The sequence below is a fragment of the Pelodiscus sinensis genome, chromosome 12 (genome assembly GCF_052426305.1).
Source record: "Pelodiscus sinensis isolate ZL-2025 chromosome 12, ASM5242630v1, whole genome shotgun sequence".
Lineage (NCBI taxonomy): Eukaryota > Metazoa > Chordata > Testudines > Trionychidae > Pelodiscus > Pelodiscus sinensis.
This window is the reverse complement of record NC_143063.1, coordinates 23,123,027-23,148,674: the sequence shown is the minus strand read 5'-3', so window position 1 is coordinate 23,148,674 and position 25,648 is coordinate 23,123,027. Positions and strand designations below refer to the sequence as shown.

The following is a 25,648-nucleotide window of genomic DNA, read 5'->3' as shown; positions in this document are numbered from 1 at the left end:
AGTGGTGGAGCTGGACAAGGATGTGGAGGTCACCTGGTGGGGAAGACCACCAAGAACTGTTCTTTACTTCTGAGGTTCATAGCCAGTCCTCAGTAGTTGCTCTCTGGAGCAACTGAGGTAGTAGGAGATGAAACACAAGTTAAGTGGCTATGCCTTGTGTCATGTGGAGAGGGAGATATAGAAAAGTGGGAGGCAGGTTGTGTATCTATGAGCTGGACATTTCCCGTGGTAGCTAATCAGTACAGCAGAACAGGGTGTTGAATCACGCAAAGCTCTCACAGGAATCTCCCAGAGAGAGCCCCGGGAGGTATTCATTAATCCTCTGCTAAAGGTTGCAGGGAAGGGCAGGTTTCCTCACCACCATTTCCCCGCCTGCCCCCCATTTTGGGACACTGTCCCACACCATTTTGCAGTCACTTGTGCAGGGAGCAAAGTGGCACACAGGTGAAGCTGTATATCAAGCAGGGCAGAAGCTACCAACATGCATTAGTTGTACCATGGTTTCCCTGCTTATTCTCAGTAGTGAGATGTCCGCTAGAATGATCCCCACCTGTGGAAAAGTGTGGGAAATTTTAGAATAAGTTCCCTGTAAAACTGCATTGCAAATCCTGTACAGTCTGTATTTTCTTTTGTCCCAGCAATGCTCACCATGCTTTGGGTGCTTGCAGAAGTTTGTGCCTGGCAAGAGTCAGTGAGAAAGTGATATTGCAAAAGGTTCATATAACTGAAATGTTTCAATGCTGTTCTTGAATTTAACAATCCTCCTGTGCATTGTCCACTTGTGTTTCAGCATATGTGAGAAAATTGAAGTTTAATTACCAAAAATCATGTTGTGACTACAGTTTAATTTAATTCCTTTCAATATATTGGTCAGCATGGTGTTGAGTGTTGAAATATGGAACTTCACAAGGGATATGTCTAGATTACAGGTTTTTTTCGGGAAAAAAATAGCCTTTTTTCGAAAAAACTTCACCTGCGTCTAGACTGCAGCCACTTTCTTTTGAAAGTAAATCGAAAGAATGTGGCAGCTTTTTCGATCACTGTAAACCTCATTTTATGAGGAATAACACCTTTTTTCGAAAGTACTCTTTCGAAAAAAGGCACTATTGAATGCAAACTATCCTTTTTCAAAAGAGAGCATCTAGACTCTCTTTTGAAAAAGTGGCCCGCTTTTTCAAAAAACTGCTTGTAGTCTAGACACTCTCTTTCGAAAGAGCTTTTTCAAAAGATTCTTTCGAAAAAGCCTCTTTCAAAAGAGGCTTGCAGTCTAGACGAATGCCAATCAGATATATATTGAAAAAAGTTAATAAGTGCTTTACTTAAATATTACAAGAGGACCAAATTGAAGGTTGCACAGGCAACAATCCACCTGACATTCCCAGATTTGGGAGTTCCTGATTTTGTAATCTCTTTTAATCCCTTTTAATCTTTAACTTTGTACTTTTTAGTGATTTTTATGGTTTAGTTTATTCATAAGTAGCCTTAACTAACAAATAAAGGTTTTTTTATTATGTGTACCTTCATAGAATAATTATTGCCTTTTAACTGCATGTAAGTGTTCATAATCTAAAGCCAGTATTGTTTGGAGTCATTTTTGGGGAGTGGTAAATGGTGTTTAAGAAGAACCAAAGAATTTGCCATGCTTTTTCAAAACTTGCTGTAATATATGAATGCCATAGAAAATGGTTATTAACTGTCTTTTTCTGATATTCCAATGCCAATATGTTTTAATAAAATAGCTCCAATGCTACTTAAGGAAAATAACTTATTGAATTTTTAAATACAAACCATATGTCTGGGATGTCTAATGGAAACATTTATCTGAAATATGTATACAGGCAAATTCATTACATTTCCCACATGGTTCAACTTCATAAATTCGTGGGTTGAAGGCAATAGCAAATACTGAGTGAAACGAACATATTTGGGCATGGCTACCCACCAGCACCTAGGCAGATTTAGCAGGTTAGATACTTGAACAAGACCCCCCTCCTTTTTTTTTCAAATGAATTCAGGGATTCTTAATCTGTTGTCCATAAAAGTATGACAGAACATGGTTGAAATTAAATAATTATTATCTATACAAATGTTACTTTTTGTAGTAGTTTAGCGACAGGAACTTGCTGGTTTTATGCAATGCTGTCATTGATAAGTAGCAGAAATGCAGAGGAAAGTTTAAGGATATTACAGGAGCTCTTTATTTTCTACATTTCCCCATATTTCTTTGGTTTGAAGTCTCCTAATTTAGTTAATCTGTTCCCATTTTTATTTTAAAAGCCTCCTTCCACGTATTAGTGTCCTGTTGTGTTATGTGTGGTCCATGTGAATATAAAGGAGAGAGGCATGTGTGTAACGTGTGTGACAGGTTGTTCTGTCCCATTAATCAAATGCAAGAAATACAGGTGTTCCCTATTAAAGGGCTGCAGGAGAACTGGGATGCTTAAAACAATCTGCAGAAAGGGATGGGCAAAGGGAAGCCCTGCTACTTGTGTTAGGGTAGAAAGCTCCAGCTGGAAATTTTGTTTTCCTTTTGTGACGTGTTTGGACAACCAGAAGGGAGGGCCTAAAAGCTGATTTAGGCCTGGCTGATGTTTCCCCAGGCTGGTGGAGAAAATTTATAACTAATTAAAAAAAAACCTTTTAAAATATTGTCACAAAACTAAATGCAATATACACTGACAACACTCGTGAGCTGCTGGGTTTTTTATTTCTGGGGATACTACTGGTATTTCATTTATTTGGCACCCTTAATAAATTTATTTTATTTTAGTGCCATATGAATGCAGCTAACATTTGATCATGACAACAGAGATAAGGTGATAATTTAATCATCATTATAGCATGTGAATACCAGTCCTGAAGAATGAAAATGTCCAGCAGCCTAGGTCAGTCACAAAGACAGTAATGGCTATATACAACCTAACATTAATTTAACATGACTTTTAAAATAGTCCATTGTCTTTTGATATTTAAAAATTAATTAAAATAACTGATCATCTTGATCCTTCAGTTGGTGATATCTGAAGTCCTTATATGAGAGAGACCTGAAAGTTTCAATTCTAAAGCTAACTGGGGCTGGGAGCATCAAAGAGATGATACTATATATCTTGTGACTGAGAATGTTGCATATCTCTCGCCTCAGCAGTCACTGGTGAATGGCTGTGAAGTTAATGCCTTTGAAGATAATATTTGGCATTGATGGTTGCAGTATGAGTACACAATTTCATTGGGTATGGATAGGAGCATTGGAACTCTGAGGTCCAGGTTGCATGTATGTGTGTGACCATGATCAGTTACAGGTCTTCTAGTAGAAATGAAGGTGGCCTGGGAACAAACTGAATCAGTATAGCGGCAATGATGGAAGTCAAATACTGTAATAGGGATTTGTAGAGTGAAGAAAACCACATGTTAAGTCGCTTTTGGCCACAGTCAAAAAAGGGAACATACACACATTTGTCTTCTGTTGTATGTATGTGTATGTACACATATGTAACCTCCTCTGTCCAATATGGAAGCTTATCATTAGAGTAAAAGTATTGGTAAGATTTCAATATTCCAATAATTACCTTTCTTCATTGTATTCTTCTCCAAATAGTATATTCTGCATAACATTACCATGAAATATCCATGCTTGTTGAGACACATAAGCTACTGTTCCATCAATACCTACTGTCCCATCATACATATACATCTGAAACAAGTAGATTTTAAATTTAAATTACAGAGGTCTTTTAATCATCATTATAACCTGACTCAAACTGGACAATCAGCGAGAATGGTTGTTTTGCTTATGTGTTATCAGTATAATTCTTCATTGTATAAGTAACAGGTATCTAGGACATGATTAAGAAGGACCTGCAGTTCCTTTGAAAATCCATTTTCTGGCCAGCTGGTGAGAGCTAGTGAGTACTTTTCCCTTTTGAAAATCATGCCATTTATTTGGGTGTCTAAGGGTGTGTCTAGACTACTGAGTTTTGTCGACAAAAGTGGACTTTTGTCGACAAAACTATACCAGCGTCTACACTACCGCTGAGTTCTGTCGACATAACGTCGACAGAACTCAGCAGTTTTGTCGACGCTGGTATACCTCATTTTACGAGGCATAACACCTTCTGTCGACAGAGTTCTGTCGACAGAAGGTGTTATTGCCTGTAGGGTTGCGTCTAGACTACAGGGTTCTGTCGACAAAGCAGCTTGCTTTGTCGACAGAACTCAATGTGTCTGGACGCTCTTTGTCGACAGAAGTTTTGTCGACAGATACTATCGACAAAACTTCTGTCGACAAAACACGGTAGTCTAGACGTACCCTAAAATCAGACTCCTATATTTGCAAATCTTAGCCATAATATTCACTTATCCTCATACTGAGACCCCCACTTCAGTCTTTCATCTTTTGAGGGTGGTTACTTATTTGGATCTTTTTCTTGGCCTAAAAGTCAAAAGAAATCTATGATTCTAACCCACTTTCCTTAATGTCACATACCCAAAGGACAGGCAGTAGTTACATTCGGCCTTTCAGATATATAACTAAATACTTCCTCCAAGAGCAGCTTAAGAGAAAGCTAGCTGACATAGTTTCAGCACCTTAGTGTCAGCCTTTTCAAAATAGTTGACAAATAATAATGTACTAGAACAAACAGTACCAAAGTATTCATTTGATATTATTTCTCCTGCAAATAAAAATAAATAGTAATTATAGAAGTTATTCTATGGTGATTACCATACCTGGCCTAGAATAGCTGATATGACGGAGCTCTTTCCACTTCCAACATTTCCACAAATACCCAAAACCTTTCCCTACAAAGAGACATATTTTGAAGATAGTTAATCTATATTTGTAAAGCAAGAATTTTTTAATGTCACATTGCCCATTGTTCTGTGATCATGCCACAGATATTTCATATCGTATAACACCTGCCAATTCAGGGAACCATCCTTATTCAGGAAGACTGCCTAAGCATTTAATTTTAAGCATATGGATAAAGTGTTTTCCTGATCAGTTACATAATTCATATTTTACTCCTAAGAAGACAAAGCTAAAGGGGTTTGTTTGGATTGATAGAACGCTATGTAAGGTAGCCCAAAACAAGGGTATTGTAAATAACACAGTAATATAATTTTTAATTTTTTTTATACAAAAAATCCATTTTTACTGTGTAGAATGCATAGTCTATAGCCTTTTCATTGATATAAGTAATTTACCAAAAAAAACCAACCCCAAAAAACCTTCTGTAATCTGGTGACTGGTGGATAAATTAAGGCTTGTATATGAAATTTATTTATAAAAATCAGTCACTGTTTGGCATCGAGATATGCTGTGTTTGTACCTAGCACAATAGGTTCCTTATCTGTGACTGTAGCTTCTAGGTTCTACTGCAATACAAATAATAAACAATTATTTTATTAATTATCTAACAGGTACTTTAGAAACCTATGCTGCACAAGGAAAGGTGTATTTCCGGGGGGGGGGAGGGGGAAGGGAAATTGATTCTTTTGTACCATAGCTCAGCAAATGCTGTGCAAAGCAGAGATAACAAGGGACCCAAGACACCAAAATCCTTGCAGGCAGATTAAGTATTCTTTCTAAAAAGAATATTTAAAATAAACTTACCTTCTTCACAGTAAAGCTTAAGTTGTATAAAGTAATGTCTCTAAAACCCTCTGTTCCCATTTCTGTGACTGATGTCTGAGAGTGAGGCTCTGGTTTTGGTTGGAGTTTATAAATGCTTTTCTCATTTATTATGTTTTCATTATTGTTCTTTCTGCTGTGTTCATTCAGACGTTTCCAAGACAGTGTAGCATTTTGCATTACCACAGCATTTTCTGAATTTTTCAGTTGCCTTACATAAACAGGAGGAATTTCAGTTAGGAGAATTTTCTAAAATAAAAGAAAAGTTAAGAATGACATTTATTTATCAAACTATGAAAAGTGGAAAAATATTATTCTTTTGATGAATTTAACAAAAGACTGCTACAAACATGTTAGTGAAATGTGGTGACATTCTGAGCGAACTTTCAGTGAAGCAGAATCAATTCAGACATTGCTTTAGAAATACTACAAAAATATTCAAGAGATTTTCATTTTTATGGATTCAAGTATTTGTATAAGCATTTGAGCTTTTGTACACTGTCCCATTGTTTGGGGTTCACCTTAAACAATTAATTTGTTTAGTTACAGTAAAAGTCCACTAAGTAGTTCTAATTCAAAAGAGATCCATCATGTAAACCTGCAAGTGAGACACCCAATAGTTTTCAGGATCAGAGCCTTAGAGACCTATATGCTATACAACACTATTTGATATTTGTTATAATATTTTTTAGAAATATCTGCTGCTATTTCATATCTCCATTCGGTGAATGGGGTTGATTTCTCTTTCAGTGAAGCCAGGCATTCCTAGGATAGACATATTACGTGAAACAAAATAGAACTAATCCAATCAATTGGCCCATAAAAAGACTCTGGAAATCAGAAAATTTCAGAGTTTGTGGGTATGTCTACACTACAGAGGTTTGTTTGTTTTTTGGAAAAACAGCTGTTTTTCCGAAAAAACTTCAATTACGTCCACACCGCAATCACATTCTTTTGAAAGAAAATGGAAAGAACAGAGGAGTTTTTCCAAGATTGGTAAACCTCTTTCTATGAAGAAGAAGCCTTTTTCCGAAAGAGTTCTTTCAGAAAAAAGCATGTGCAGATGGGGTAGAGGGAGTTATTTCACAAAAAGAGGAAATAAGAAAAAGCACATTTGCCCTGATGACCATTCTGTCCATAGCAATCAAGTTTACATGTGAGATAGCATCCACACTGAATGGATGCTCTCTTTTGAAAAAGTAGATATCTTTTTCGATGTGCTTTGGCAGTGTGGACTCTCCCTTTTGGAAGTTTTTTTGGAAGATCACTTCCAGAAAAACTTCTTCCAAAAGAAGCCTGCGGTTTAGACATAGCCCGTATGAAGTAATTTTTATTTTATACATATACATATAATACTCATACTAGTTTGCTTAACAGTTGGTTTATCCGTTACTTTTAGGTTAACTCCCTTTAAACACTAATTTAAAGCTCACTATTTCCACAGAATTTTAACAGGAAACATAGTATTTTAATCTTTCTTCTTTTCTCTTGTTTCATTAATTGTTTTGTTTGTACAGAACCTATCAAAATAGTGCCCTGGTGGAGGCTCTTAGGCTCTGCAGCAATACAAATAATTCTACCAGAAGAGGAGGAATTAGTGGCTTCCTATTTGATAGATAATTATTCTGGTTTTATTTTTACAGTTGAGATACCTAATCCTAAAGAGAAAATAACTAAAATGTGTATGTAGGTGAAGCAAAATGCAGGACAATGTAGCACTTTAAAGACTAACAAGATGGTTTATTAGATGATGAGCTTTCGTGGGCCAGACCCACTATTTTTTTGACCTGAGGAAGTGGGTCTGGCCCACGAAAGCTCATCATCTAATAAACCATCTTGTTAGTCTTTAAAGTGCTACATTGTCCTGCATTTTGCTTCAACTACCCCAGACTAACATGGCTACATTTCTATCACTATTCTGTATGTAGGTGAGTAGTTTTCTTTTAATTATTTACTAAAGTCAGTTATAATGGCTGACCATTGATATCAATGAGAAACTTTCCATTGCTCTGAACAAGTACAATTATAATTTATATTAAGGGATCTTTGTCTGGAAATGGGTGACGGGGGAAGAATCACGTGAGGATTACTTGTTGTATTCCCTCACACTGGGGTATCTGGCATAGGCCACTGTTGGCAGACAGGATACTGGGCTAGATGAACCATTGGTCTGACCCTATATGGCCGTTCTTATGTTCTTAAGGGATTTCTGCACTGAGAAATTAATTCAGATTAAAGTAGGGTGTGAATTTAAAACAGAAGAGCTATCTCTGATTAACTTCCTATGTAGCTGCTCTTTTTAAAGAAGATTCTTATTCCAGTTCAGTTTTATCCACTTTGAAAGACGGTAAAGCTAATTTGGAATAAGTTGTGGACATACAGGGAGTTAATCAGGAATTCCAGGAATACTATCTCTGTACAGATTAGCATTTGTTTGTACTTATCTAGAAAATTATCCAAATATTTTAAAATCATGTTTTACCTTCAGTCTTTTAAGGGAAACTTTAGCTTCTGCTGCTGCTTTCACTGAGAAAGGCAAGATAGCAATTGAAAATTTCATTACATTAAACATGGAAATCACGGTAAATGCCTGTAAAAGAAAAGGGAGAAAGGTTTTTACTGTTTTAGTACTGACCATTATTTTTCATGAAAATGCTAAATGTATTTATGTATTATATTTTAAAGGGTAGGGAAAAAATTATCTATGTGGCTTTTATTTGTGTGGTGTTCATTTTCAGAATTGTAATGTGACTGGCTAAAGAAAATGCAGCTGCCTCCATTTTTCAAGTCATTACAAATATGCAAAATAGCATTGGCCCTATTACTGAACTTTCAGGAATATGACTTTATGAGGATTCTTCCTTGCTCTTCTATCACTGATTTCAGTGAAGCTAGGCAAGGAAGGAATTTGGCCTGTTAACTAATCTCTGAACTCTTTCTGCAAACCAATTTTCAATCCATCTTGCTATGTTTGCAATGTCTAGAAGCTGCCTGTGGGATACCTTATAAAAGGATTCATGGAAATCCAAGTCACTCTTATACACTGCATTCCTCAGTATGCCTTGTCAGTTCTTTAAAGAAATCAGTCAGGCTTATTCTTAATCAACCCATGTTGGCAAGTGCCTAAATCCTGTTCATATACAGGCCTGCTGACAGGGGGGCAAAGAGGGCAACTGTTCCAGGGCCCAACAGTTCCAAAGGGCCTTGGAACTGGGGTGAGGGATGCATCGTGGTCTGGACTGCACTTAGGGTTGGCTGCCCTTGCCTCTTCTGCCTGAAGCCCCACCCCTTCTGTGAATGCGTAGAAGGCCCCATCCCTTGCTCAGGGGCCAGCGAGTCTGCCAGCTCCCCTGTTTACGTATAATTGACATCTCTAATTTCATTCCTAATAAATGAACCCAGTATTTTCACAAGACATGAACAAGACTTCTGATTTGTAATTGAAGCCTCTAGTCTGCAATGTGTTTTAAAAATTGGTAGTACATCCACTTTTTGCAGTTTGTGCATTATCTGCTTACGCAGCTTCATGAAAAATAAAAAGATGCTACTGTTTTTGCTTGTTCCTTGCTTAATTCCAAAAGTTATTAAAGGAGCTGGACAGGCTCAGGAAACAACTGCCTGGGGAGTTTAGGTACTGGGAGAGTCCGCACCGCAGGAAACTAGGCAGGTGGACTTAGGCAGAGTCAGCTTTTTCCTACATAATGTTTGAATTTTGTCGAATCAGCATTTTCCAATAGAACAGTGTTCTTCTGGAAAATTTTCAACCAGTTCTAGTGGACAGTGAGGAACTAGTCACAGTTGCAGCCTCTGCTCAAACTTTACATGTACCCCAGGCTTCCCAGAGGAGCTAATACAGGATAAAGTTCACAAAACTCATCTCAGGAGATTTCAACATCCACAAGGGCAAGAACTTTGATATAATATCAACCTCCTATCCAAACTATTCATCTTTGTTTTCTCATGAGGAATCTTTGGAGTCCCACACACAAAGCATAAAAATATACAAGCAACATACCTGGAATAAAGAATTGTTTCAAAAGACATCAGCAGATCTTTTTACGAAACAGTTTGCTGTGAAATACGTCACCTTTGGGCAATACTCTGCACCAACTCCCCATTAATACAAATCTAGTTTAAGAGTTCTAACCTGACATTCAAAGCCTTCCATGGAACTAGCCCTATTTGAGAAATCCCCTCTATGGTCTTGACTTTCATGTCTCACTGGAACAACAAAACGATCAACAGCATGGGAGATCAGATGTTACAGAAACTAGACCAAGACATTGGAACACACTACCAGACATCAGAATGACAGCAAATCTCACCAAGGGTGTGTCTACTCAACAAAGTTATTTCGTGATAACGGCCATTAATCTGAAATAACTATGCTAGCCTCTATACAGCAATTCCGTTATTTCGAAATAATTTTGCATTAACGGACGGCCTATTCCGATTTCGGTAAGCCTCATTCTATGAAGAATAATGCCTATTCCAAAATAGCTTTTTCAAAATAAGGTGTGTGTAGATGCTCCACTTTGGCTATTTCAAAATAGCCCCTCACCAGGGCCATTCTAAGTTATTCTTCCTGGGGCTCTAAATCAAGATAGCATATCTACATTAGGGAAGCCTGCCTCAGACTAATTTTGAGGCTTCCCTGCTATTTCGAAATAAGCTATTTCAGAATAACTATTCTAGAACAGCTTGTTCCAAAATAACTGTGCAGTGTAGATGTAGCCCAAGTTTACAGTGAAATGTATGCAGGGTATGTCTACACTGCAACATTATTTTGAAATAACTAGCGCTATTCCAAAATAATTTTGTCCATGTCTACACGGCAGGCACTTATTTTGAAATAGTGTTTCAAAATTCACTATATACGCTGTATATACACTGGAGGACTTCTTAATCCAACTCCTGTAACCCTCATTGTACAAGAAATAAGGGAAGTTGGAGGAAGAGTGCTCTATTTTGAAATACACCCTTTTCCCGACTTACAAACCAGTTACAGACCAAGCAATTGCTCATAACTCGGTTCATTCATAAGTCAGACCCCATAGAGTTACATGCGACTGAGCTGTTCGTAGGCATGGATCGTGTTCATAACTCGGGGTCTGCCATTTACAACAGCTTCGGTCGTAACTGCGTACAGTCATAAATCGACCGTTCACAACTCGGGGACCGGCTGTAAATGCTGTGTAGACACTCCCTATTTCAAAATAAGCTAATTCAAAATACGCTACGCAATTGACATAGCTCAATTTGAGTAGCTTATTTCAAACCCTGAAGTGTAGACACCTCCTTCCCCCTGAATATTGATCCCTTCTGCTTAGCTGTATCCCTGTTTTCTCAGTAAACACTTAAACTGTATTGAACTCCTCACAGGCTGGAGAGGAAGAAAGAGACCACACTATTTCTATTTTTAAATATTTGGGAAGTGTTCAAATGCTGGTAGGTTAGGGGCAGGAAAAACATATGGATTCATTGGATAAAATCGTGTACCCATTTCAGTTAATGGCAAAACTCTAAAAAATATATCAGAAGCTATAGTCTCTTTTAACAGCATTACATGGAATCTTATCTCATGTTTTTTGCTGTTTCATTATTTCAAAACAGTGGGCTGGTTATTTCAAAATAATAACTTCTGCTTTCCATGAGGAATGACACTTATTTCAAAATAGTTATTTTGAAATAGCAGTAGTGTGGATGCTCCACTGCTGCTATTTTGAAATAACTCCCTAGAGTCATTCAAAGTAATTACTCCCCAGTGCTTCCTGGGGCTCATGACTTAGAGCCCCAGGAAGCACTGGGAAGTAATTACTTTGCATTCACATTAAGAGAGACTACCTCGGACTAATTTCGAGGCTTCTTGGTAGTGTGGACACGCTATTTTGAAATAGTTATTTTGGGAATTATTATTTCAAAACTAGCCAATTAGCCCGTCATAAGATGGGATTTTCAGGTCTCTCCTTCATGTTGGTCTTCTCTCCTGAGCCTCTGGTCTCTCTCTCAGCTCTTCTGCCTCTCCCTCCGTCTCTCTCTTTCTCTTCTCCTTCCCCTCCTGCCTCTCACTCGGGGGACTGCGGAGCCCAAACAGCTGTTTGGGCTCTGTGCTCCCCATGCTGCATGGGGAGCGAGGAGCACAATATTCGCTTGTGTCACATGATCCCGCACGGCAGCCCGGCTGAGCGGTGCAGAAGTCAGCTGAGAGCCACGGTGGGAGGCGAAGGGGAGCGGGGCGGTGACATTCGCGGCCAGGGGATGGGGCCTGGAGCCACTGTCACGCCGCACGTCAGCACCATGCCCCCCCTTCACCTCCTACCGTGGCGCTCAGCTGACTTGTGTGCTGCTCAGCCGGGCCGCCACGGGTGAGCAAACAGAGCAAGTGGCTGTTTGGGCTCCCCCCGCAGTGCCGCGGCCCATCTGAGAGGTGCAGAAGTGAACCAAGCCCCACAGCAGCAGGTAAAGTGTGGCGCGAAGGGGGGCGGAGCGGGGCGGTGACGTACACGGCCAGGCCCCACCCCCTGACCATGTACGTCACTGCCCCGCCCCCATTCCCTCCCACAGTGGCTCTTGGCTGACTTCTGCACCGCTCAGTTGGGCCGCCGTGGGGGAGCCCAAATGGCCGCTTGCTCCCCCGCCGCAACCCGGCTGAGCGGCGCAGAAGTCAGCCGAGCACCACGGCGGGAGGTGAATGGGGGTGGGGTGGTAACGTACACGGCCAAGCCCCACCACTTGGCCATGTACGTCACAGCCCCGCCCCCCTTCCACTCCTGCCGTGGTGCTCGGCTGACTTCTGCACCGCTCAGCCAGGCTGCCACGGGGGAGCAAGTGACTCAAGCGGCCGTTTGGGCCCCGCGCTCCCCATGAAGCACGGGTCACCCAGAGGGAACAGCCAGCATTTCAGCAACAGCGCCGCCCAGAGGGAACAGCCAGCATGTCAGGCAACAGCACCGCCCAGAGGGAACAGCCAGCATTTCAGCGTTACAGAGTCACAAACATTGGGCTACTATATATATGATAAGTTATTTTAAAATAATTTCCTAATGTGGACTGTCCTTACTATTTAAGAAGATGCTTTAAAGCATTTTAAAGACTATATAACTTCTTTTAAAAGCTTCCTTAATTAATAGCCACTTTAATTTATTAACTGCGTCTTTACCATGCAGAGTTTAATAGAAGCTATCCTTGTTTACTAACCATATACAATCTGTGTAGGAAATCTATGTTATTTCTGGAACTGCCATTCACTAAAAATCCAAGCCAGAAGTAAGTAAATTTAAGAGGAGCCAGATCTTCTCTACAAAGATATACAGTACCAGAAGGGAACAGGGATTTTGTGGAAGATACTATGTGCATTTTATATTTATATATAGATATATATAAATATATAAAAATAATCATACAACTGATGCAGTTAGTTCTTGCTTTAAAAGAGTGTGTAAAACAAATGTCATGACAGTCGCCATTGTTGATACAGTAGGTGTCAGAGCAGAGTTTACACTTTGTACATATCCTGCTTTTTCCAGTATTTTCCTTTCCATATTTCTTATACCTGTGAAATACAAAAAATGTAAAATAGTGTAACATAAAAAATAAGCTAAAACAGAGCTAACATTTTCAAGAGACCATTCTAAACAGCAAAGGCTTTCCATATACTGAGCCTGTATTTGGGAGACATTGATAGCAATTGAAGTGCATGCACCAAAGACAAATTTATGGCCCTACAGTTCATAGCTTTTGTTACCACCATTGTGCTATTTAAATATTGTTACTGCCTCTATTTTTCTTATTAAGGAAAAAAATCTTAGAATTAAGCAAAAGCCAGTATGACTGCCTCACATATACGCTTTTTTAGTCATTGTATAAATTGATTTTTATTTTGTAACTTCAGTAGTGACCAGGAGATTATTTATTTTTTAATTGATTTAAATTTTTGTTATAGTTGTGTAAAAGTATTTTTTAATTTTTAAGCATTTAAAAAAAAATTTAATCACATTTAAATTTTCACTGTTGCAGAAAATTGGGAGGGCTATTGAACAGTAATTAATGACAGTGCTTCAAAAAATTAAAGCTTTTTAACCACTGAAACATGAACAGTCAACAGCATATATCATAATACAAAAAATAAATATCCCTAAATCAAGGAGAATTTTTCTTTTTTTGCCTGTCTATAAATTTCAGTTATTATTGATAGAAATATTTTTGTTGGTTTGTGAGTGTAAGATAAAATTAACATTTCCCAATAAAAATCAAATCCTTCCAAGGCTGTATATTTTAGACCTTTTAAAAGCATTAAATGATGGGTAATCAGTAAATAAACTCATATGTTTGCACTTAGATTCAGCTAAACATATTGATTTTAAACAGCTCCTTTTTCATTACTATATTTACCTTCCAAAACCTTTTAAAAGTATTTTTGTGTAAATACTTTATTTCCACATTAACTCCAAAATTCTGGAGGAAGTCTTTGTGAGGGTTACATTGACGATAGCATGGGTTGTGATGAACAGGACAATGGGCTTGCTTTTGTATTGGTTCAGAACCCCAGTTTTTGCTTTGAATTTTGGGTTTGTGTGAAAATGCAAACTTAACGCAGAAAAGGGAAGGGAAAACAAACAAAAATACGTCTCACAGTGAGTTGCACTGAAATTTACCAAAGTACATCACATCAGTAACTCTTTCCTCCCAATATACCTGGCCCTCTCTTCACTGGTCTGGAATCCATCCACTCCCTTGCAAAGGTATCCCATCACTTACCTTTTGCAACCTTGAGGGGGAGCTACTTTGCCTACTCTCCCTTATGAGAAGCCTTTAGAGGGCTGCTTCTCTCCCATTCAGAGTAAGAATCTTCTTGGGCAATGGGAAGCCTGTTTTCTTTGTTCCCTTCTCTGCATCTCACTTTGTCCAATGTTCTATTTTTGTGTTCCAATGTATCTCTCTCTGTACCACCCATTCAAAGGTTAGGAGCCTGGAACCTTTTATAAGAACAACACCTCACTTCATTGCTGGCCTTCTAAGACTGTTTCTGGAGGACTGATCCCCTTAATGTTCCTCTCTTGACCATCTCTAGGAATAGTTCCTTCTGGTCTAGGATTTCCCTGTTCAGTCTACCCTGGCTACTTCTGTCCATTTCCCCCCGATAAGCTTCCATTTTGCCTCACTCATATGCAGACACTCATCACTTATCTTCCCCTCATCCTCTTGTGACCATACACACAGCTCCACTGAGCTCCAGTGCTCTGATTTCAAGAGCCCGGCATGGAAACAAAATACACCTGCATACATATCTGCAAAAATGAACAGTGGATATCCACATCCGTGGATGTAACTACCTGTGGCTATAAAGCAGATATTTGCATTTGCAGGACTCTACTGATTTCCCTGTCTGAGTCCCTGAACAGAATAATGGAAATTCAGGCATAGGCTCTACATAGTAAGGGTATGTCTACACTAGCCCCCTAGTTCGAACTAGGGAAGCTAATGAGGGTGACTGAAGTTGCTAATGAAGCACGGGATTTAAATGCCCCGTGCTTGATTAGCATAATCCCGGCCGGTCGCCATTTTGGAAACTGACTAGCCCGAAGTAACTGCCTAGTCTATATGCGCCAGAGAAGCGGGATTCTGAGATAAACCCCTTAGTTCGAATTAACTGTTACTCCTTGTGGACTGAGGTTTAACAGTTAATTCGAACTAAGGGGTTTATCTTAGAATCCCGCTTCTCTGCTGCGTATAGACGTGGGCAGTTACTTCGGGCTAGTCAGTTTCTAAAAGAGCGACCGGCTGGGATTATGCTAATCAAGTGTGGGATATTTAAATCCCGTGCTTCATTAGTAACTTCGGTCGCCCTCATTAGCCTCCCTAGTTCGAACTAGGGGGCTAGTGTACACGTACCCTAAGGGATCTGTGAGGCAGGGATGCCTGGAGAAAGAAAAATATTGCAATACAGGATGCTACAATCCAGGTAAGTGCCCACAGAGCAGGCAAGGACAAACTATTTCCTGTGAAGAGATGCTACCTACCCATATGCACTCTTTAATCGTATTACCCTTTTTATTGCCAAATCACAATCATGTTGTTTCCTTGCTGTCCTTTATCACTATAGATCTCCTAACATTACTACTTTCCAATTTTGGGTCATTTTTACCCAATTAGCTGATTTTTTTTCTTGTTATTTTCTGCCATATTGCTAACTTCTTTAGATTACCTCTGTATTACTACTGTGTTGTGACCACCTCCTGATTTAGTGTTAGTCATTTTGATCAGTGTGTTATTTTCCTCCAGTTCCATATCATGAATGAAAAAATTAACTAGGACAATCTTAACATCTTAACATCTTCCTGGCACCTCATCTTAATGCTGTTTTATCATTCCATTTTTGCTTATGGCATTTCAGTTTCCAATCTAGGTATATGTTCACATCCAAGCCAGTACAAATCAATTTTTTGATCAACATTTCATGAGTCATCCTATTAAATTCCATATTGCATTTTCTACCTTCCTTTATTAGGGGCCCAGTCCTGAGAGGTACCAATTGCTCTTCAACTCCCACTTATGATGGGCGTTGAGGTCATACAGCAACCTTTTGCGACTGAGCCCTTATTTTGTAACAGCCAAAAGCAGTAATCAGATTTGTCTGGCAAGATTTTCTGGTTTTCGTAGACAAACTGGAGTGAGTGCAGAGAAAATCAACAACAGTTATTAGGAAGCTAGGGTGAATAATTTATGAGGAAAGAGACTGAATATGAATGGCTTGACTAAGAAGTGAAGGTAAGAAGGTTTTACAAGTATTTGAAGAACATAAACAACCAAGAAGAAAATGAGTGGAATTCTTAAGGGTACTACAGTGGATACAGAGGTCTAAATTGTGCTGACTTTTGGTGGATTCTAGGCTGATGGGGTCATGTTTTTAAAGATATTTAGATATAAAAAAGGTAAATATTGGATTAATGAGATTTTCAAAAGCACTGTGGTGCCTAAATCCCATTGACAACACTGGGAATAAGATGCTTTTTGAAAATCCTAATAGTTTCCTATCTGTGTTTTAGGTATCTAAATGCCTTTACAAATCTGGCTTGGTGATCTTAGATCCCACTGAGAGTCAGCAAAACTTAGGTTCCTACATCACTTGGGTGCTCTTGCCTATATTTAGCTGTTGTTGCCCATACAGTCCCTTCTTGTGCAAAACCACGCAGAAGAGAACAGATTAGCCCTAAAACACTGTAAGGGTATGTCTACACTACAAAGTTAATTCGAACTAACAGACGTTAGTTCGAATTAACTTTGATAGGCGCTACACATACAAACCGCTAGTTCGAACTTAATTCCAACTAGTGGAGCGCTTAATTCGAACTAGGTAAACCTCATTCTACGAGGACTAATGCTTAGTTCGAATTAACTAGTTCAAATTAAGGGCTGTGTAGCCACTTAATTCGAACTAGTGGGAGGCTAGCCCTCCACAGCTTTCCCTGGTGGCCACTCTGGGCACCACCAGGGAAACTCTTCTGCCACCCTCCCAGCCCCGGAGCCCTTAAAGGGGCACGGGCTGGCTACGGTGCCCGTGCCAGGTGCAAGCCTGCCAGCACCCAGCCAGCAGACCCTGCACCTGGCACGGCTCGAGTCAGCCACCCGCTGCCACCCAGCCCTCCACTTCTTCCCAGGACCAGGCTGGCGGCTTCTGGGAGCCTGCCCAGGTCCGCAAGAGGCGGGCGCCCATCTGGTCTAGTGCAGCCATCGTGGACCTCATCCATGACCTCCGCACTAGGCACAGGAAAGTGGCCGTCTAGGGCAGGATAGCTGCCAGCCTGGCCACCCAGGAACAGGTTCGAATTAAGTTAGTTCGAACTACGTTAGTTCGAATTAGTGCTGTAGTGTAGACATACCCATACTCTATAAAACACAGAGACTGTGTATTCTCCTCCCAAGACAACTGGATGTGTCCCCCACTCTGGAAGTGAAAAGGGGCCTTAGAAGGGTAGAAGAAATAGTCCCAGAAAATACCCTGAGCATGGGGACAATATCAGCTGTTTTATGTAATCCCTTGCCAGCCTTAGTGGTGGGGATTGCTAAGAGTATGTGTACACTGCAGTCAGGGGTGCACTGCAGCTGTGCTGCTTAAGCTTCACTGCATTTGTTATTCAGGCTAGTTTGGCTATGTCTGATTGCACATGCAGAGTGGATCAGACTATTTTGGGCTACAGATCAGGCCACTAGCAAGCGTATGGAAGCTGCTTTATGTTACAGCAGACACTGCTCCAACTTCTGCAGGGGGCTTCTTGGGTTTCCAGGAATGTAGGGTGCATAAAGTCATCTTGGCACCTTCCCAGAGGCTCTACCTTCTGTCCTGCATTCTAAAAGACGCAGCAGAGAATCTGGCCTTTTGTTGGCAGGAACCGAAAGGTGTAGCATAGATTGTCAAGGAGTCAAGCCAAAAAACAAAAGTAGGAGTGTAGGGGAAGGAGGGAGTCTGCAGTATCTCAACATCCAATCTTGTGATCCCGGGCCTTCCATGTGATAAGTGTTTTCATTTCCCCACTCCTCAGCCATAAGATGGAGCACAGACCATGCTGAGAGAGTTAAGTGATGCTTTAAATTGACTAACTGTCCACAGTTTTTACTGTGGATATTCACACTGTCTCCCCCTTCCTTGAAGATGGTAGAATGCATGGAATTCTGCAGGAGAATGGGAAGGTGACATTATAAAGAGGATATACATCTCATAGAGGTGCTTTACCCCTTCATCCTCATCCACCAAGATTTTTTCCTCAGTCTGCACCCCTTGGCTCTAATCAGTGGAGAACACAGAACAGGAGTTCATGAACATCCATCTTAGACACTGTAAGTGCTTGGTTTTAAGAATACTGAGAGCATGTTAAGTTTCTATAAGTCACTGATATTGTAGAGAAAAAGGCACATTTGCCATTTTATATACTACTTTAAAATAATAACTTTCTATACCTTTGATTGTCTTTGCGAAAGATTTTTCCCAAGCATACATTTTGATCAATTTAATGCAGACTAAAATCTCATTCATTGTTCGCACACGCTTATCAGTCACTGAAATAGCAGCTCGTCTGAATACGGATGTGAGCTTAGCCATGAGCATCTGCAATCAAGATGTAAAATGCTATTAAAAACACAGCCTTAAAATGGAGATGTTTAACAAAAGTATGCTTTTAAGCAAACCATGTTCAAGTGTGTGTGTTTGTGTGAACTACACAAATAGGCAGTATTGCAGGAGCCAATTGCCACATCTTTTTGAAGTGACAGCATGATTTTGCTGCCTCACTTGCAAGTCTTTATATATTTGAATGTTTCTCTTTATGTGCTTCCAAACTCTTTTTTGAATATTCCTGGTTTATATTAATACTCATTGTAATATTCCAATTAATACATTAAAGGCCTAATTCAGAACTCCATTTTTGCAACCTGTAATATATATTGTATAGATTTCTTGTTTCTATTCTGATTTCACTCTTCTAAGATGTGTGTCCCCTAGACTAGAGCTTGTTTCCATATTGCTTGTCAGAGGCTATTAACTTGTCATGTAAAAAACAAGAACAGTGTTCCTATATACCCTACTATTTAAACATGATAAGGGAACAGAGCTTAATATGTAGATTTGACAGTCTAGTATATTGACAGATGCTAATATCATCAAATTAGAAACAAACCAGAAATATACAATATATATTACTGGATGCAAAAAAGGAGACCTGAATGAGGCCTTTAATGCATTCAGTGGAATACTGTAATGAGCACAACAGATGCTGGGAATCTGAATATTCAAAAAAGAGTTTGGAAGCACATGGAAGAAAAGCATTCAAATGTCCAGAGATTAGCTAGTAAGATAGCAATATAATGCTGCCACTTTCAAGGAAGTGGCAACTAGTTCCTGCAATATTACCAGTTGTAGGCATTGCCTATCCATACAGCCCCACGCTCAAAAAAATCCAGCTGCCCCCATATTTAAAGCCCTTTTAGGTAATGGCTTGTGGTTCTGTGTGCCAGCATTATAAGAGATTATTAAGTTTATATTAGATGCTGTTTATGTGCCTGCAAATACTTAATCAATCAAAAACACATTTGATTAATTAAACAATTGAATGACTCATTTTTAAATAGAAACAAAAGACATAGAGCTTCATATAAAAGAAACAAAGGATTATTCCAGAGTTACTGCTTGAAAGGAAAGCTCTTTTAACTATTCTGAATGAAGTTTATTCTTTATTTGAAAAATACAAGCACCAGTGAATATTTAATGACTACATTAATTAAGATATTAGTTGAAATATTTTCAGGTCATATTTTCATATACTCTCTACACTTGCACAAGTTATTGATTGTACCATAGGTACAAAATTGCAGTTACATATGTTAGAATTTTTATTTTAAATTACCATCCCTGACTGTTTTTGAATTATGTTGTCTTTATATCATATTCATTTTCATTTCTCTAAAATTGCTCACAGTATAGCACTAAACTGAAAAGATACTTGTGAGCAGATATTGCAGTGCTATATATCAGAATGAAATCAGAGACGTACTTAATGGAAAATTCAGATATTGGGACAAATTCTGCTTTTATTCCAGAGCAACTGTGAGAATGGAGTTACTTAGGAATTACATAAAAAAGAACTTGGCCCTTTAGGCCATGTCTACACTACAGAGATCGAAGCTGCTGCAGTTGATCTTCTGGGGTTTGAATTAGCAGGTCTAGTAAAAACAAGCTAATTCGAACTGAGAGGTGCTCCCATTGGCACCCGTAATCCTGCTCCTGCAAGGAGTAAGAGTATGCTTCCATCAACCTTCCTTTGTGTTGATGGTGCCAAAATTCAATTTCAGATATTTTGACTCTAGCTACATAATTAACATAGCTGGAGTTGTGTATCTTAATTCAAGCTTATCCCCTACCGTAGAACTAGCCTTATTGAGTTCTTTGTGATTTAAGGTAAGGATTTTCAAAAGAGCTTGAGGAGCTGAGTACCCAACTCTATATTACATTTCACTGCCTTATATCCTTATATTGAAAACCTCAGTCTTGATTTTAATATTGATCAATGCACATATAAAATGATTAGGAAAATCAATCTCTTTACCTGTATAGGTATAAATATAATATAAACAAATGCTCCTATGAGTGCAGTGGGACCAAGAATAAAACAAGAATATATGATGCAAACAATCAGTAATATAGGCACAGTAATTGGCAGAGGACAAAATAAGGCAGCTTCAAACATTCGATAGCCATCATTGGATAATGTATTAATGACCTGCAAAAATAAAAAGAGTGATGAATAATTTTCCCTTTTATCAAAAATATTTTTGTGATCAAGAGTTTTTAAACCAATAATGTTTTTATAATCCCAGGAGTAAGATTTTCAGGAGACACAATCCATACACTGTTTATTATTGCATCAAGACTTAAATAAACATGCCATTTACATTTACTTGTTTAAGTATTTCACAAAAATAGCTCAGACATTAAAGGCCACCTGGAAGTAATGGAATATGATTATGAAAACTTACCTCACCAACAGAGATATGTGTTAAAGACTTAAATGCTAATAGGTACTCGAAAGCTACTGTAGATAAAGCAACTTTTAATCGTATAGCTGTACGGTAGTTGATGGCCCACGCCAATGCCCAAAATACTACTTTGGAAAATTCAGTAATGAAGAGTGCTATGCAGAGTCCAATTCCCCAAACGATGTCTTTGGAGACACTTTCACTGTGCTGTAGAATTTTATGAATAATCACAGTCTGCAAAGATATTTCAGAATTAATTTTAAAAATTGCATTGTGAAAAGTGTCACATTTGTTAGCCTTTGGGAAGTTCAGCACTATAAAATCATGAACTGTGCTGCTTCCACAGATACCTGTACAGTGAATGCTCCTTTCAGTGAGCTCCCTCAAGCCCACAGAAATATCTTTGAAAATCATCAAAGAATGACAGAGCAAAATGCTTCCCAAAATTCTGCTGTTTCTACTTGAAGAAGCTAAAAAATATAAGTAATAAATAGGAAGAGGTGAATGACAACCACTGTGGATCTATCAAACTTGGAAGAGTCACTGTAGCCAACTCCTTTGTTGTATGAACATTGCCCCAACCCTGCAACAAGCTATGGTTCCTCTGCTTGATGCCATTGCCTTTAAAGGCTTTTGTTGCCTTGATTTTCTGTAGCAGAAACCATTTAGCATGTCTCTTCCTTTTAAAAAATTGTTTAAACCTCATTCCTCTGTTGCTTTGTGATTGTGAGGTTGATGTTATGAATGAGAATTTTGAGATGATCAGAGGATAATATGACATTATTATGGGGGCATTTTTACAGTGCAGGTTTTTGTTGTTATTTTTACTACTCATACATCTTCTAGAACAGTGTTTCTCAACCAGTGGTACCAGTACCCTTAAGGGTACTTGAGACAAGTCAAGGGGTACATCAATACAACTGAAATTTGGAGAAAACTGAATTTTTGTTTTAAGTTTTACAGTGCTTTATTATTTTTGTACTTTTTTTACACCCAAAAAATTTCATCACCAGCCTGCCTACGATTAAGTTGTTTAAAGAAATGTGTTGCAATGCTAGAAAAAATGTTGTGTGTCTGAAAACTGTAGGCACTGCGGGTACTTATAATTTTTTTTAAAAGGGGGTACTTTATAAAAAAAAAGGTTGAGAAACATTGTTCTAGAATATAGATAAAGCATATTTGCCATGCAAGCTTGTGGACTTGCCTTCACACTTAAATGTAATTGGTATTGCACAAACATTTAACTCCTGACTTCACAACAGAAATGGCTCTTATAAACAGAATAATAATGCAGGTTACCCTTAAAACCTGCAAATGAAATAACATAGTGCATGAAGTAAACATACTGTGATATCGTGATTCAGATTACAATGATGGGTGGAAGGACTTAGAACATGTTTCTGTCTAATGGGATATTGCACTTATGGTCTCTGTGAAGAATTCAATACTTTAATAATAAAGATTACAGCAGAATTCTATTGATTTTTTCATATATAGAATATGGGGATTCTATATGTATGAACAGCTAGCTGGCCTTGAACTTTTACTGCTCCTATAAATTGAAGCTCATGTTACATGTCATCAGAAATCTTCTTTAGATTTGCAATAAAACATCAGACTTGAGCCATACCTTTCATGATGCCATAATTTAGATGAGACATAGCTTTATAAAAAGCAAAGATTAAAGTAGCAGACTCATTTGGCCTTGAAACATCCATGGGATCCTCTCATTATAGGCAATTAGTTAGTATAATGTCCATTAGTGCCTGTTAATTCTTTAAAATTCCATCCATAACTAAGCAACAAAAAATTGTCTCCATTTCCCATAGTTAGTTTGCAAGAGAGAGATTAATTAGAGTACACTAAAATTAACTATTAAAAGATAAATCCAGCCCCCATCTCCAGGGATGCTGGAAAAATTTTTTAGTGAGGGGTGCTAAGTGCCACTGTAAACCCTGTATACAATGGAAACTGCTTCAAGTCAGGGGGCACTGCAGCACCCCCCAGGCCTCTAGTTCCAGCATCTATGCAAGCTTCTCTACAATCAGGGAGGGTCTTCTGGCAGTGGAACTGGTGAACTGCAAATCTGAGTGAGAGTTCTGGGGCTCTGCAAAGCTTAACATACTTTGAAACTCATCTCAATTGAAACTCAACTCATCTCCAGCATGCCACCACAAGATCAAATGGGTTTTGGGTCAGGGCTAAAGGATCTACTACTATATAGATCCTCCTGTCTTCTCATCACTGCAGAGGGGAATGACAGAGCTAAGGAAATTCAGATACAGTTTTTACTATTTTTAACCTTTAGTTCCAGAATTAAGCTAAATCAATATAAGCCAGGGGCCATCTGGTATAAGTGTGTCCACACAAGGGATTCTACCAGTTTAACTAACTGGGATTCAAACACAATTTTAGTTAAACTAGTGCAACTTTTATTTTGTGGTGTGCCTCCTCTATGGAGCATGGCTTATGTACATATAGTCCCCATGGAATCTGAACATTTTCTCTTCATTATTATGTTAATCTTTGCACACTCAAAAATGAAGTGGGTGAGGAAAGAACTCTGCAGAAAAAAATAAACCAGGGTGTGTCTACATAACACCCTAAACTCGAAATAAGATATACAATTTGCACTACACAAATTGTGTATCTTATCTCGAATCTATTTCAAAATAGCTTTTTTTGAAATTTGGTGCATTTACACAGCACCAAATTTTGAAATAACACACTATTTTGAGTCATACCTTATCCCTCGTGCAACGAGTTTACCGGGATGGAGAAATAGCATGCCCATTATTTCAAAAAATATTTCAAAATAACGGTGGCTTGTGTAGACAGGGGGTAACTATTTCGGGATACATTTGGTACCGTGCAGTGTAGATGTATCCCCAGGGAGAAACACAGTTTCATGCTACTGCTACTGGTTCAGATTATAAGAACATGGAAATGGGAAAAAATTGACTGTGCTTCCTAACTTTCTACAATATTTACTTACTGTTTCCTCTGATATTCCTTGGTATAGGTTGAATCTCTCTAGTTCAGCCTTGGGACCTAACCAGAGCCAAACCAGAGAATTTGCCGGACCATGGGAAGACAATATTGTCTAGCAGCATTACCAACATTTCCACTGCTTATGGCTCTAGAAGATATTTAAGGGTAAAATAGAGCTAAGTAACAGCACAGGACACTAACAGCAGGAATGGTGGTTGTAAACCAACTTTATGGGAGGGTGGGAAACTGCACCACACCCATAATAAGTGGACATCTAGCTAACTAAAATCATGCCAGACCACACATGTTGCCAAACCAGAGAATGCTGGATTATTAGAAGGGTTCAGCCTGTAGTAAATATCTGTGGAGAAGAAAAAACAAAGGTGTGTGAACCCTTTTTATAAGGTGAATAGATATTTTTGGAAAGTTTTTGGCAACATTCACCCAACTATAGTTCTTTCCTGTCTGTCTTCTGCCATTTTGTTTTGTCAAGATAGCACAAGTAAACTTTGGACACTACAGCTCAAATTATGTTACTGTACATGAAAAGTAACTATCTGGAACAGAAGAGAAACTATACTCAGTCTAATAATCATTTCTAGACCATTTCATTAACACCCATCAAAGCAGAATACAGACAATAAAATAATTATGAAGAATAATATACAAATATTTGACAATATTTTATACAATTGATTGGAAAATTGTTCATCTGTATGGAACTACTTACTGGTCCTAGCGCAGCCAAGATAATACACATGAAATTTGCTATCACATCCACCAAAATTCTTGTCCTCTGAAATTTAAAAGCTACTCTACCCAAAGAAGCTTTCTCAGGTCCAACTCTTGCAAGCTCTTCTTCCCAAAGGAGCTGAAATCTGGAGAGAAAAAATATCCCCACATTTTAAGAAGTTGAAGGTTAAATAGCAGAACATAGGATTTCTTCTAACCACAACAGTTTATATATGGAACTGCTACAATGATAAAATTAAAATTCGGTTCCTCATCCTGTCAATCAACAGTTATCAAAATCTAAAACGTATACAATTAACATTTTATAGGTCAACAGTTCATGAAAGGAGATCATTATTCAATGTGATTCCTGTAAGGAAATTATCCCTCTGAAAACATTAAAATTTGCAATCTGAGGACAAATATTTTTCACTGTTTTCATTTAAATGCATGTATACCAAAATGGATTACACTGAAATAGTTTTCAAAATCACAGGAATTAATTGGTTGCTGATAGTACCTGGGGCACTGAACTAATAAATACTACAACCACTACATCAAAGCTATATTGGGTCCTTAATATGTTTTTTCCCATTTCATTTATGTGCAAAATTTACTCAGTATATCAATGAGCTTTGCAATGCATTTAGGCTCATTGCTGTATAATACTGACATTCTGGTCACGATCCAGCAACACGATTAAACGTGTTTAAAGTTAATGTACTTCGCTGCTGTGCTGGATTTGGGCCAGAATGTTCAGCACCAGCCAAG

The 25,648-nt window shown here is 38.6% G+C and overlaps 1 protein-coding gene across 10 annotated transcripts in view; it reads right to left on the bottom strand.

The window, feature by feature from the left end:
• Positions 1-25,648, bottom strand: part of ABCC12 (ATP binding cassette subfamily C member 12) — a 92,140-nt gene that overhangs the window by 46,441 nt on the left and 20,051 nt on the right. For 7 of the 10 annotated variants that reach the window (XR_012906711.2, XR_016350504.1, XM_075940213.2 and 4 more), the window contains 9 exons: positions 24,876-25,023; positions 21,155-21,388; positions 20,725-20,898; positions 18,584-18,731; positions 13,033-13,181; positions 8,112-8,219; positions 5,612-5,878; positions 4,726-4,797; positions 3,567-3,691 (listed from right to left, as the gene is read on the bottom strand). Coding sequence is in view for 8 of the 10 variants with exons in the window: in XM_075940213.2 (XP_075796328.2) it covers positions 3,567-3,691; positions 4,726-4,797; positions 5,612-5,878; positions 8,112-8,219; positions 13,033-13,181; positions 18,584-18,731; positions 20,725-20,898; positions 21,155-21,388; positions 24,876-25,023 (1,425 nt within the window). In the remaining 2 variants the exon portion in view is untranslated. Of the gene's footprint in view, positions 1-3,562; positions 3,692-4,725; positions 4,798-5,611; positions 5,879-8,111; positions 8,220-13,032; positions 13,182-18,583; positions 18,732-20,724; positions 20,899-21,154; positions 21,389-24,875; positions 25,024-25,648 lie in introns of those variants that run through there. The other 3 variants (XM_089781465.1, XM_089781463.1, XM_075940217.2) reach the window with 3 other exon arrangements.